General features: G+C 34.4%; 1 protein-coding gene across 1 annotated transcript in view; it reads left to right on the top strand.

The window, feature by feature from the left end:
* astn2 (astrotactin 2) overlaps window positions 1-15,508 on the top strand; it is a 539,680-nt gene that overhangs the window by 394,921 nt on the left and 129,251 nt on the right. The window contains exons 14-15 of the mRNA XM_016552240.1: window positions 7,985-8,109; window positions 11,215-11,319. Of these exons, the coding sequence (XP_016407726.1) occupies window positions 7,985-8,109; window positions 11,215-11,319 (230 nt within the window). The remainder of the gene's footprint in view (window positions 1-7,984; window positions 8,110-11,214; window positions 11,320-15,508) is intronic.

Genomic DNA, 15,508 nt, shown 5'->3' on the forward strand with positions numbered 1-15,508 from the left:
ACTGACACTTTCGTTATTTCCCATGTGGGTGATTTATTTCGTATATATCGTAATGGTTTAAAACAGTCCTATTTTTCTTGTTTTTGATTTGGTGTAAAAAAATAGCATGTCTTCATGAGATCAACCCATTGCATTTTCCCCTCTCTTTGCAGTCAGAGCTTTGTACCTTACTCATTACTAAAAGCACCACCATATACATTGATACTCCCCACAGTAATCAAATTTGGCCAAATTGTCTCTACCAAAATGTGATATTCTTGATGCTGTTCTGCTGCACTCCATTATGCACCACTGTGTGTTATAAGAAAGACAAAACAGTGCTTGTCAACGTCAATATGGTTGAGATGGACAATCAAATCAAAGAAAAGGGCTTTCCTATTCACTAGTGTGTCACGTCTTTTTTCCCCCTTAAAGGAATAGTTCACCAAAAAAATGAAAATGACATTAACATCTGGTGAAGCCAAAAGCTGTTTGTTTTTAAGAAACTAATCCATCATTATAATGTTTTTAACTTCAAACCATTGCTTCCAGCTAAACGAGTCCATAATATTGCTTTTTTATTTTCACTGAAAAAGTCATCTCGTCTGAATCAGGAGTGACATATGCACAGATCAAACACCGTTTACAAGCCAAAACAGTCCAAAACAGCTCTAAACAAATACGAGTCGATTTTGATGTGAGAGGACAACAGGGGATGGACTTTTTCACTGGAGAAAGCATTATTATTGATTATTTATTTTAGCTGGAAGGGATGGTTTGAAGTTTTAAAAAAAAAATGTCTTTATGGATTTGTTTCTTATACAAACATACTGTTTGGGCTCTTATTCTAAAGGCACCTATTCACTGCAGAAAATCCATTGGTGAGCTAGTGATGGTAAATTTCTCCAAAACTCATCTGCATCTTGGATGGCCTGAGAGTGAGCCAGTTTTCAAAAATAGCACTATGCAAATGTCCATTTAATCGTACCATGTTTATGTAAAAAAAAAAAAGCCTAATGTTTTGTTACTGTATGATCGAGAACTTTTGATGAATTAATTTATGATGTTATCATTAGTTATGATTTCTTGGATAAGGAATTATTTGTATAGGATATAAATGATTTGAATTTATGTGATTATTTATAATATGACATTACTGGATTTAAAACCATACACAGGGAATTCAGTAGGTGTAAGGCAGTGGAATTCATTTTTTCTATGAATCTTAAAGTCTATATTGAGTAGTCAGTCTCTCAGTCAAGCAAACAAATAAAAGATGAGAGAATCTTCTAGTAAGAGCATCAGAAGAAAATTGTTTTATCACCCATGAATTCATGATGAGATGTAAGAGCACAATTAATTAAATCAATCAATCAATCAATCAATCAATCAACAGTGTGTGACTGTTGGCGTCTCAGGTTTACCAGCATCTCAGGTGTTTCAAAGCCTATTTGTCAGACTGAAAAACACAGAAAGAGGAGGAAATTGCTACATTATATTCCTACATGATTAGTTCCAGTTCATCTTAATTGTTTGACAGTAATAAGACTCTAATGAGAATCATCACAGAAAGTAATGAGAATCACAAAAAAACAAAAAAAGTAATGAAAATATTTTTTGATGGAAAAGCAAATCCTAATGGTCCAAAAGATGCATTCTTGTTTTATTTATTTTTCTGCATCTTTGCTTCTGAATAACATTATAAATTGACTTTAAATAATAACAATAAATAGGTTATTGAAATTAGCTGTCATTTATTGTTTAGTCTAAATAAATTGAGCAGATTAGAGACTTTGCCTGCTCAGTGAAACCTGTCGCTCTGCAGCAGAATTAGAAACACGGGCTCCACTTAGTGTGAACAAAATAATTAATAACAAGGCTTACTCTGGCGACAAGGACAGAGTCTTATTTAGGAGAAAAATCCATACTCTCCAACTTTTATTTGTGAACATCCGTTAAGGTGACTGGCTCTCCACGGGTCAGATTCAGGGTGATTTAATTTGGTAATCAATAGATTTGTGTGAGAGCGAGTGAGTAATCTTTATACTGTTGTCTCTCTCTCTCTGTTCTGCCCTTGAGTTTCTGCTCCGCTCTTCCAGTAAAGCGTGTCCTGATTGACTCCAACTGACTCTTGTGGTTTAGACTCCAATCTAATGAAAAACATTTTGAAAGGCAAAAAAAGAAAGAAAGAAACAGAATGAGATAGAGAAAAGGATCAAATATAGTTACAGGTCATCTTAAAAAAATAGTGTGACATCATCTGGTTAGTTTGCATTGCTGCGAGACTCTATAAATATAATATAATATATTTTTTTCTTTCTTTTTTTATTCACTTAAATGCCAACTGACTAATTATTCTAGAGTCATGGGAAAATTATATATGCTGTAATGTCAAAGGCAGAGAAATAAAAGTCAATTTCATGTTTTTAAAGAAAAAAAAACAGGCAATTGTAAATCATTTTCTGTAATACAACATACTTTTTAACTTTTTAATGTTACTTGCAGTAACAATTAATCAGTATTTAATTAGATTAATGTGTTTAGGATTCCTGAACTATTGATTGTAATAGATAAAAGATCAAAGATGGACAGCAGATGCAGCAGTTTGCCTTAAAAGTTGGCTGTTATGATTGAAACAAACAATCTGTTCTCACTCAAAGGCATCTGATACTACATCAGTGTCACTATTGTAGCATCTGCGTAGAATCATGCATGATCTTTGGGGTTTTACTCATCAAAGACCTCCGGTGTCTACCGCATCAGGATTCTTGTTTCAGCAAATCGAAACCAATGCAAGCAACCGCTTACAATTATTTAGATGCGTCTTTAAGTTTCAGCCCCTTTTTAAGGTGATTTTTGATTCTTTGATGATTTTCAAAGGTTGTGGTTAAGTGATGTGAAATACTGCCATTCTTTTCTTTCCTCTCTCTTTTTCTTACTTTGCTTCATTCTGTATATATGTGTTTTGCTTAGTTAGTTATATGTTAGATATAGTTTCATTTATTAAATCCCTTATATTCACAACTGATTGCCTCTGTTGCTGCTCACAATTCTGTGGTTAAGTGATGTGAAATACTGCCATTCTTTTCTTTCCTCTCTCTTTTTCTTACTTTGCTTCATTCTGTATATATGTGTTTTGCTTAGTTAGTTATATGTTAGATATAGTTTCATTTATTAAATCCCTTATATTCACAACTGATTGTCTCTGTTTGCTGCTCACAATTCGAAGTCAATGAATGTTTGAACCCTTGCTACATTTGCTAAATTACTGCTAGCACTGCATAAAGAAGGACAGTTTATTCTTCCTTGGCCAGGAAAATAATCGTTCCTTGAATTGATAAATGATTATATTGTCTGCTCGGTGGACGGACAGATCAAATAATTGTAATATTGATTCTGCTACAGTTAATTCGAAGATATAATCTAAATATTTATTATTAATCATAACCAGTTATAATTAGTCATAAATATTTCCCTTTTTTGAGTTGAAAAACCCTACACTATACAGATGCTACATTTAGACAGTCAAGTAAAAAAAAAAAAAAAGACTCATCTGAACTCTATTCCCTGTTGAAAAATCCAGCATATGCTGGTTAGGTATGTTTTGAAGCATGGCTGCTGGTTTGAGCTGGTTTATGCTGGTCCTTAGCTGGTCATGAGCTGGTTTAAGCTGGTCAGGTGCTGGTTCTAAGCTGGTCCTGAGCAGGAGCTAGTTGCTTAGAACCAGCTTAGGACCAGCTTAAACCAGCTCATGTTCAGCTAAGGACCAGCTCAAACCAGCAGCTGTGCTTCAAAACATACCTAACCAGCATATGTTTTTTTTTTCCGTTTTTTTCCCAACAGGGTTGATTGAGGTTTTGCACTTTCCTTGGACTCTCAGTAGAACAATTCACTAATTTGTTGTCCAAATCAAGTCAGAACGTTTGCTGGAATAATTTATGATCAAACTGAAGTTTACACATTTCATCCTGGAGACTCTTTGGAAAAATAACATCATGCTTGGAATGAGGATCATGACTTTATCCATAAGTTCAGTGAGATTCAGTTTAAAAAAAAAAACACCAGCACAGTGGAGTGAAACAAAACACAGGAGTCTCAAGATGCATTTTGAAAAGCTGAGCAGCTTTTAACTTCACAGCATTTTAACTGAATCGATCACAAGTGGGCCACGCCAAATGCAGGTGTAAACTGAGTTTAAAACATGTTGTGCTTGTCTGCTTTCTTCCACTTCCAGAGGTAGTCGAAAATGTATTTTATGTTATTTTATTTGTTGCCGAACCCTATTTTCTTGTGCTCTTAAGTTGTCTGGATCCAAACCAAAACCATTTAACATGACTCAGTCGCTTTCTCCATTTTGTTGTTCTTAGATGGGTTTTGATCAGCTACATTCACATGCAGCACTACTAACAGGTTTCACAATGGCAATCTTACACAGCCTGAAAAACTCCAGAACTACTCCAGAACTACTACAAATTAAGTGAGAGAAGTCTTTATGTTCCCTTTCCTTTTCAAACCCCTTATGGTCTGATATGAACAACGTTTTTCAAATCTTCAATATTTGGCTCTTCAGTATTTGGTTTTGCATGTGAGAAAGTGCTGCGTTTAGAGTGAAGTGCTTGGATTCTGTGCATCATTTCACCATTCCTGTTAGAGAAACGTCTGTGTGGCTCATCCATGAATAAGTCAATCACTGGATATAATATGTGTCTTCTTTGAGGCTTCCTTGTCACCCAAGTTCTCTTGACGTGTGCCAACTAAGGAAGCAATTATGGATCCACATAACTGCTGATCAGGTTCTGCTCTCTCTTTTTCCAAACTGACTTGGCATTTTACATTTATTCTACCTTTTTCCCCACATGTCCTCAAAAAGACTCATCCCTGTATGGCAAGCAATGCTTCAACAAGATTCCAATGAAGTCCAATGAAGGCAAATGAAGCATGAATTTAGAAATGTAGAAGTATTTTGTTGAAGGTTACCAGAAGACCAATGAAAGCTTGATTAGGTAGTGCTAGTAAGCCTTGTTCTTCTACTGAAAATCTCCACAGTCTCATGAAGATGATGAAGTACTGCTGGGAGCCCATCTGTCAGATGGCAACGGGCTGGGTGAGGGAGGTTCAAAGACGGCCATTGTCACGGTCTTGCGACCAAAGATAGCCTACGATACAGCACGATCATCGCACAGTGCAGTGTTGCCAACTGCTTTCAACTGAAAGTAGCTAAAACTGGTAGCTAAATGTCACTAGATGACATCATAATGGCAAATTCACTGATCTATATAAAGGTAAATGTAGATCAGTCGGCAAGATGAGATACGGTTTGTCCAAGAAGTTGCTATATTTGTCCCTAAACTTTTGAAAAAAGTCTCAAAAGGGGCGGGGAAGTCGCTAAATCTAGCTACAAAGTAGCTAAATTGGCAACACTGGGACAGTGTGTTTGCTGCTACGATCCACATTTACTGACCAACCAATAAAAATGTGACATGAAATCAACGCGACATGGTGCTTTGCAGGGATGGAACTAAACTCTGCAGGGCTGTGGCCCTCCAGGAACTGAGTTTGACATGACTGGTCTAAAGAAATCTGCTCTTTTTACCTTAGATATTTGCGGTTACACTTTATTTTGATAGTCCACTTTAGACATTCTATTAACTATAAGTAAATTTGTAACTACATGTCAACTACTTCTCAATAATTTGCAACTACATGTCTACTAACTCTCAGAGTAGACTGTTAGGGTAGGTTTAGGGTTAGTAGAATAAGTTGACAAAGAAAGTGTTAGAAGATATTAAGCAGACAGTCTACTAATACTCTACTAACTGCTAGTTGACATGTAGTTGCAAAGTTACTTACTGTTAATAGAATGTCTAAAGTGGACTATCGAAATAAAGTGTTACCATATTTGCTTTCATCAACTGAACATTTCACTTTATTTAAACTCTTTTATGATTTCAGTCTGTACCATTTCTGCCAAAAAAATCTATATTTCATTCTGGATCCCACTGCTAGTGTATATCAAAAACCCATTCGCTTGCACAATAGCAATGAAGTTATATTTGTTGTTTGCTACCTGAGATTGTTTACAACCACCCTGAGAAATATTCTGTGTGGCTCTCAACAGAAGCACAACCATATCAAAAAGCTGAGTCCTCGATCTATACATTGTTCTTATGCCAAGAATAATGAAAATTTTCTTCCTGTCGCCTGTTTGTGTCTTGGGGAAAGCCTTGTTAAGAGGCTGGACTTGTGCCTCAGTTCTGGTTTGAGAAATGTCTGGGAAGAAGCATAAAAAATGGGAATCAGTTGTGCATTCAGTTGTACTTTATGGTCCTGCATTGTCATAATGACACACAATTAGCAACAGGTTTTTGAAGACATCTGTAAGTAATGTTACATTAATAAAGAAAACAGACATACAGTACCATCAGCAGAAGCAGTATCAGCTCCTGAAAGTTGATGAGGTGATGAATTTCCATCTAACCATTTTACTATTAGAAAATAATTCATGGAAGCACAGAAAATGAGTGATAGTGAAGTAAGTCAGTATAGGGGCTTCATTCATTTTCAGAATTTTACTAATAAATGAGCGATCTTGAGATGAGTCCCTGTAGTCCAGTCTGACTCTAATAGATTTGGGAACTTGACAGGTGATTTTTTTATATATATAAAATGTAGTTTGATCTTAGTTGTTTAAAATATAATGCAATTTTGATCAAATGTTGTTTAATTTTCTAATAAAAGAAGATGTGTCTGATCTGCACAACACAATTGAAGTGTGTCTGTGTGTGCGTGTGCACGTGTGCGTGTGTGCATGTGTGTGTGTGTGTGTGTGTGCGTGTGTGTGTGCGTGTGTGTGTGTGTGTGTGTGTGTGTACACATACATTTCAACTGTGTGTTGAGTAGATCAGAAACACTTAAGGTTTAAAGTGAAATATCATTTACTGAAAAAATAAGTTAAAACCCTGATTTATATAATCTATAATATTCAGCAAAAGTTATAGATTAAAATATTAAAAGTTATAGATTGCAATATCTGAATCTGTAACATTCAGCAAAAGAGATGAAAGACAATATAGCAAAAACTGACAATATAACAAAGAAATAGACAACTTTCTGGCTGCTCTCTGTTCTGTCTCCCAGCTCTTCTAAAGCATCAGTGAAATGTTAATTTTTCAAATGACAATGGATTTTTCAAAAATAAATAATTTAGTGAGTGATAAGAATGTAGAATGGTAGGGGCTCACCGGGGGCCAATCAGTTTTCAGGAGGGCCAGTGACTCGGTGACCCCTGCATATTACTGTGGCTATGGAATTTCGGAACTATCTGTTTTGAGAATGATTCAATAAAAGCTGTCATTTACAGACTGACGCTAATGAAAGTTGTGTTTGCTATTGATGTTTCATAGTGAGAAAGCTCAATTAAAGAGATGAAGTGTTTGAAGAGGGATTTTAATTGGTGGCTAATAACACTTCATTATATTGCCAATAACATGGAAATCCCAGCACAATCACAAGACACTTTCAAAACGTCTCTCAGTTATACGGGCTGAGTAAAGAGTGTATAATATAACTACAATAAGACACGCACAGAGACATTGCTTAAATACCATTACAGGAGAATAACAATATGCTGGCATTTACTCTGCTGTCATTTTAATTGAATCACAGATAATTCGTTTTTATCAGCTGTTTCTCCTTTTTTATCACTTCTTACACACACACACACACACACACACACACACACTCTGCTATTCTTCAGTAAAATGCTCTCTAGAATGAGAACACTCCTTCCTCATCACAACCTGCATCTGATTAGTAATAGTTAGTTGTAAATCATAGTTGTGTCTTAAAAAGGCATGCTTATTAAAAATATGGAAGAGCTCTTCTATATATTCCATGCCAACTTGATGCTTTAATAAGAAATATGTATCACCATTCCAAACTCAAAAGCAACACAACTATCTAATATCTATCTGATGTTTTATCCTCATTTATATTTGAATTTCAGGGATAATAACTTCATCAAGGATTTTCCACAGCTGGCCGATGGTTTAATGGTGATTCCTCTGCCGGTGGAGGAGCAGTGCCGAGGAGTTCTGTCAGAGCCTCTGCCCAACCTGCAGCTGCTCTCAGGTGAATCTTACATATATGGTATAACAGGACAACCGGGGTAAACGTCACATTTGATTTGATTTTCCTCTAAACCACTAGATGGCACAAAAACTCTCAGCAGCAGTTTCCCTAAACAGCATTTCATTATGCACATTGAAATTTGGCTTGAATGCGAAGTGGGTTCAACTCTAATTTGACAAGGCAATGTTCTTGTTAAAGATTTTCAGTTTTGTTCAAGTTAATTTAAATAAATAAATACATACATAAATACATAAAATAACTGGAGACTATGTCAAAGTATGGTATTTGACATAAGAATTTGCCCTGCTGTTGGTGCTAAAGGCACAATAATTAACAGCATAATTAATAACTGGTTAGATTCAGATGGTTAATATAATTTATTAAATTGGGTGTCCACCTCAGTGATAGTCACTATGTTTATAATGAACACATTATATTTAAAAATATGATATTAATTATTATAAAAAAATATATAAATACTTGTTACAACTGTAAAGCCATATTATTATGGGATCTTCTTCAAAGATATCAGAATCTTAATATATATATATATATATATACACACACACACACACACACACACACACACAAGTATGTTCATTGAAAAAAATAAAGTTATCAAAATAAACAGAAAATAGTACAAATGCAGCTGAAGTGATTGTTTTGAAAATTAGATATTATGCAAAACATTATTTCAGTGTTTGTATCAATACTAAAAGGCACTTCTCATACATGTATATGCTTTTTAAATACAGTATGAATGAATTTTTAAATATTTTTAAAGTTAAAAAAATGTTTTCAGTATTTTTAAAACCCTTTAATTATACACTACGGAAATAATGAAAAGCACATTTTCCTTAAGGTGTGCCTTTAGTGAACTGTCATCTCATTTTCTCTTGTCCTCTGAGGGTTTTTGCTTTAAAGGCGTCCTATTTACACTTCCGCAGTCTTTTCTCTTAGGTCCACTTATAATGTTAGAAGCTAGTTAATTTTTATAAACAATGTTTGAGATGCAGTTATTAACAGAAGATGTCTGTGACTCCTTGTGTTTGAATTAGGCCTACTTATTCATACAGGGTTGGTACAGGTATGTCTAGATTTTATGAAATACAAGCAAGCCTCAAGTATGTGATTAATTATATGAATCTTAAAATAGACAGTTTGAGTCCTGGCTTCTGGTTTGTTGTAATTTATTCAACACTGATTTGCACAGAAAAGATTGGAAAAGAGTTTAGAAACACAGATGTGACAATGGTGGGAGAGACGTGGGCAAGGATTATTTTGTCCTTCTCTCTCATTCTTTACAATTTTGCTGGGTTCAAAAGAACAAGAAAAAGCCTGCTTTTCATGATACATCCCTTTAAAAATAGAACATGACATGAGGAACTGACAGTAATCATAGCATCAGCTCAGTGGACGGCCGCTCGACAGAGAAACCAGCGGAGCAGAAAGCGTTAATTTCTCCCTCATATCGCTTTTGATCACAGCTCCAATTCAGAGCTGTCTTTTCATTTATTCGTTTTCACTCAGTTCTTTCTAATGTGGACTCCACACACATGTGGGCTCCAATTACAAGTGGCTAATTCAATAATAGCTTGTCTTTTTTTCCAGGAGTGAGAGTGGAGAGTTGTTAACACTGATTACGGCTCTCAGTTTTTGCTGCAGCAGTTCAAATGAGATTTAAACCATTAGTGCATCTGTCAGCATGAGAAGAAAGACGCATGATATGGCTGATGCGATGTTTTGAGGGTGCTGCTGTCATCTCACAACGTACAAATAGGATAAGCAGAACTTGATTGAAAACAGGCAGGGCTTGGCACCAAAGGCTTTGTTACCTATTGGTCCAAAGTGGTCAGTAAAGGTTTTTTTTGTTTGTTTTTGGACCCACTTATGTAGGACTTAAGTATAATGTTATACTGCATGTAATTTAATTATTACATCTGTTTTCCTTGCTGAATGCACTGTCAAGCATTTATAGTAAACTAAAATATACGTTAATGTAATTTGTAATGAAACTTGGATGTCATGTTTTTAATCTATTTAAATTTATAGAATTTCTGATTACAAATTTGTGATGAAGTTGCAATTTAGTAAACTTTAAATGTACTGTATTAACTTTAAATGTAATGTCAAATAACACACTGCAGTGTGTTAGTCAACACATCAACATAAGTGTACTTTCTTTTTTCTTCTTTTAATAGACAGAAAAGTAGTGAATACACAATTCGTCAAGGATAACACAAAGTTTAAAAAACATGTTTCCATTGTGGTCCTTGATGTTAAGCACTAACTCCACTCCTGGTAACAGGTACACTGGCATTGCATTATAAATACAAAGATTACAGTACAATTCCAAATTTATGGAAAATTTACAATCACAAATAACAATGTATATAATAGAAATTCATCAACAAAACTGTCTACTTAAGAGCCAACTTTTAGCTTTTAAGCTAAAACTAACTATATTCGAAATACCTTTAGTATCCAGAGGTAACTTGTTCCACACTTATGCCTCCGAATATTTAAAAGAACTACGACCATACATAGTTTTAAAACAACAATGTAATATCCTTAAGAATGTGCCTAGTATTATAACAATGTTGCTCATTTACCCTAGAGAAAAGTGCATTAAAATATGAAGGTGCACTATTATTGATAATCGTATGTACAGTTTACCACTTTAAAGCACAACAGAAGATGATTAAAATATGATTTAAAATGTACTTTAAAAGTACAACTTTTAATTTGACATTATATATGACAGTGCACTTTTTTTTTTTAAGTATGTTAATACTTTACAAGTATGTGTCACGAAAACGTCTCTTTAAATACACTTAAGTGACCTTTTATTTCATTATTATATTATCCACAAGTACATTTTTAAATATACTTTTAAAATTTGAAGTACACTACAAGTGCACATTCAATGCAATCAAGAATACTTCATTTTCCCCAAAAGGGCTCAGTGGAGAATTCAGTTGTTCAGGCCAATAAGCATCTCCTTGAGTAAGACCTCTTTGTGTCTCATGGGAAGCTGTTAATGTCTGAAATGTAGCTATTAATAAAGTTGCAGAAGTAGGGCATTCATGTGTGTCTGTGTTACAGGAGACGCTCAGTTCAGTGAAGCCACAGGATACCCCATGATGCAACAGTGGAGAGTGCGGAGTAACCTGTATAGAGTGAAGCTCAGTGCCATCACCCTGTCCACAGGTACCATGAGAAACACACAAACAAACCCATGAATACTCCTTCATGTATGCGTGTTCAGCACATTTATATTTCAAAACAAAAATTACATTTAAGGGTTAATTCACTCAAAAAGTGAAACATTTGTATTCACCCTCATGTCTTTCCAAACCCATATGTTTTTTCTTTTATGTAACAGATTTTACAGAATGTTCATACATTTTGTTTTGTGATACACATTTTGTATGGCTGGAAAACTGACGTGGTCAATAATTCATGGAGGTCCAGCTTTAAAGGGGTTAGCTAGTTTTTGTATTAAAAAAGTATATATAGTATTCGTATACAATTAATTAATTGATTCATTACTTTATTCATTTATTTTCAAAAAAGGGTCATTTTCAAAAAGGATTAAGTTTATCTTTAGCATAAATGCAAGTAAATTTGCGAACTACTGTGATAGGAATGGTTACATCAATAAACTCCTATTCAACCTGACTTTGCTTTCTTCACACGTTCAACTCAAGATAATATTGCACTCTAACAAAGATACACTTGGTTTCTTAATAGTGTTAAACTCAGAGGCGGACAAAGTACTCAACTCCATTACTTGAGTGAAAGTACAGATACTGCTTGTCAAATATTACTCCATTACAAGTAAAAGTTGTAAAGACAGATTTTTACTGAAGTAAAAGTACAGAAGTACTTGCTTTTAAAAGTATTGAAATACCAAAAGTAAATTTCATTTTTTTATGTCAATGCACTGTTTTATTATTGTACGTAGTACTTGCAATACTTCTGAAGCAACTTAGAATACATTACACCTACTGAATACACTGACTAGCTTGTAGTATATTTGGAATAAAGAGCTTTTAGAATGTTAAAAACCTATGGGGAAAATTAACACCCCTACCCACCCCCACAAAAGCAGGATGGTAGTGATCTCAAACAGCTCTGACAGTGTGTGCACACATCTATGTGTAGCCATTCATCCACATTTGAACAGAGTGGACAGTGAAATCCTGTAAATACAGACTGATAAGGAAGAAAAAAAAATCAAACCTGCTTAAAAAACCCAGCAACACAACTGTAGCTGTATAACTTTACAACAGAAACACTGCTTTAACAAAAAAGCAAAACAGCAAGACTTATTTGACATCAAAACAAAAATTGTAAAAATGCTGTCTAATCCGCTCTCGTGGTACTTGTGTTTTATTAGGAGATGCACAACAGTTCTTCTGTGGCTTTATAGATAATATTTTCACATACACAATTTAGCAAAATCAGACAATATTGTGTCTAATATATACCACAATATTAACTTCTCATTATTGAATTGTTGTAAATAAATATCACATATGGAACTGGTCAGTGTTCAAAAAATGCTGGGAAATCACTTCATGTAGCCCTACAAGAGTGATTACTGATAAAATGTCTGAAAAAAAGAAAGTCACGTTTTAGAGAAGAAAAAAACCACCCACTGACTTTCAAAGCTGCTACAGAGTAACGACTTTCTACTTCGAGGACCTTGATAGAAATGTAGTGGAGTGAAAAGTACAATATTTGTCTTTCAAATGTAGTGAAGTTAAAGTCATAAGTTCCCAGAAAAAATAATACTCAAGTAAAGTACAGATACTCAAAAAGTGTACTTAAGTACAATACTCAAGTATGTACTTAGTTTCTGTCCGGCTCTGCACCTAACAAAAATCCTAATAATGTATATAGTATTTAACATTTTTTAATCATGTAAATCTCTAAGTGATATAACAGATTTACAGATGAAGTTTTGTGCTTCTAAGCACTTTCTGTTTCAGATGCTTCTGATGGCTTTCTGCAGATGACTACTTTCTCACCACAATACATGGTGTGATGCTTAGCAGCGTACTTTGATGTCACACACAGAACGGTCTGCAATGCTGCTTCAAGTCCAACACCTATTGTGTTTTATTAGGAGATGCACAACAGTTCTTCTGTGGCTTTATAGGTAATATTTTCACGTACGCAATTTAGCAAAATCAGACAATATTGTCTAATATATACCACAATTTTAACTTCTTATTATTGAATTGTTGTAAATAAATATCACATTTGCAACTGGTCAGTGTTCAAAAAATGCTGGGAAATCACTTCATGTAGCCCTACAAGAGTGATTACTGATAAACTGTCTGAAAAAAAGCAAGTCACATTTTAGAGAAGAAAGAAATCACCCACTGACTTTCAAAGCTTTCAAACGACTTTCTACTTTGAGGATCTTGATAGAAATGTAGTGGAGTGAAAAGTACAATATTTGTCTTTCAAATGTAGTGAAGTTAAAGTCATAAGTTCCCAGAAAAAAATAATACTCAAGTAAAGTACAGATACTCAAAAAGTGTACTTAAGTACAATACTCAAGTAAATGTACTTAGTTACTGTCCGCCTCTGGTTAAACTATTACAAATGCACTTAGATTATAGTAAGTGTTTATAAAAGTATTTACCGGACATTTTTCGAATATATTAAGAAATAAAGTCATACAGGTTTGGAACAACATGGGAATGAATAAATGATGATGTAATATTCATTTTTTTGGGGTAAACTATGCTGGTAGGTTACAGAAGTCAAAATCCCATTCATTTTATAATTGATAAAAAAAAAGTAACCTAGTTCATGTCTTATCCATCTTATTTTTCAACAGGGAAGTATTTTCTATGAACGTGTGAGAGTTTTGTTTCATTAGTTGCTATAGGTAAATTACGGAGCCCGGGAAGTCACCTGTAGGAGAAAAAAAAACAATCCGTGGCGACGGTTTTGCAATCCGTCCCCTCAGTTTATAAACCGTACTCACTAATTCTTAAACTGTTCCCTCGGTTTAACAAATCGCGCCCACGGATTAATAAACCGTACCCACGAATTTCCAATCCGTGCGCTCAGATTTTGTAAACCGTACCTTAGATTTTTGAATCCGTACCCACAAATTCATAATCCGTGCGCACGCTTTCGCAATCCGTTCCCTCGGGTTTGTAAATGCAAACTCATGGATTTGTGGCCCCGCCCCCACCGGCAGATTCAACCACGGTGCGGGATGCATAGTAGCCTATTGTGTTTATTAAACATTATTTTCCATAGTAGCCTATGATACCATGATCCGCACTCACAAAATAGTCTTCTTTTTAGCGTTTATTTTATATTAATCACCAATAGGATAAAACACCGCCGCCTGTGTTTTATAGCCTAAAATAAATAATAATAGCCTAATAAAAAGAAGAATAGTACGGAGCCCGGGAAGTCACCTGTAGGAGAAAAAAAAACAATCCGTGGCGATGGTTTTGCAATCCGTCCCCTCAGTTTATAAACCGTACTCACGAATTCTTAAACTGTTCCCTCGGTTTAACAAATCGTGCCCACGGATTAATAAACCGTACTCACGAATTTCCAATCCGTGCGCTCAGATTTTGTAAACCGTACCTTCGATTTTTGAATCCGTACCCACAAATTCATAATCCGTGCGCACGCTTTCGCAATCCGTTCCCTCGGGTTTGTAAACTGTACTCACGGATTCATGCAGTAAGCTCCTAGGTAGCCTACATGTTAACAAATCATATTGTATATTGTTTTATTGCATATTATTATGTGAAATAGGCCTACAGCAAATAGTCTTAAGTGATTCTTTATCAATTGTAACGGTACGAGGTGGAATGCAACGGTTTAATAAGAAAGATGTGCATCACAATCTTTGTGATAATCTTAGCACTTGATTATTATTGTATAATAAACCTGGCATTGTGACTGACTTTGGAGTCATTTGTTCCTCTTTTGTAAGTCGTGCTGGATAAAAGCTTCTTCTAAATGCATATGTAACTTAAATGTATAATAATAATAATAATAATAATAATAATAATAATAATAATAATAATAATAATAATAATAATAATAATAATAATAATAATAATAATAATAATAATAATAATAATAATAATAATAATAATAATAATAGCTATTATTATTATTATTATGTATAGGCTAAATAAATGAGTGCACTCAAGAGAGTTAGATGCTGTTAAAGTTATTATTAAATAACTAGGCCTATTATAACATTGCATTCAGTTAGAGAGCATAGAGAGCACAACATAACCGGTACATTACTGGTTTTGTATTGCTTTTTACCTTATTCTCTCGAAACTCTATCGGTGTTTTTTTTTTTTTTTTTTTTTTTTTTTAAAAATTTCAGGAATTTTTT

This window comes from Sinocyclocheilus rhinocerous, unplaced genomic scaffold (assembly GCF_001515625.1).
Source record: "Sinocyclocheilus rhinocerous isolate Xijiao unplaced genomic scaffold, SAMN03320098_v1.1 scaffold285, whole genome shotgun sequence".
Taxonomy (NCBI): domain Eukaryota; kingdom Metazoa; phylum Chordata; class Actinopteri; order Cypriniformes; family Cyprinidae; genus Sinocyclocheilus; species Sinocyclocheilus rhinocerous.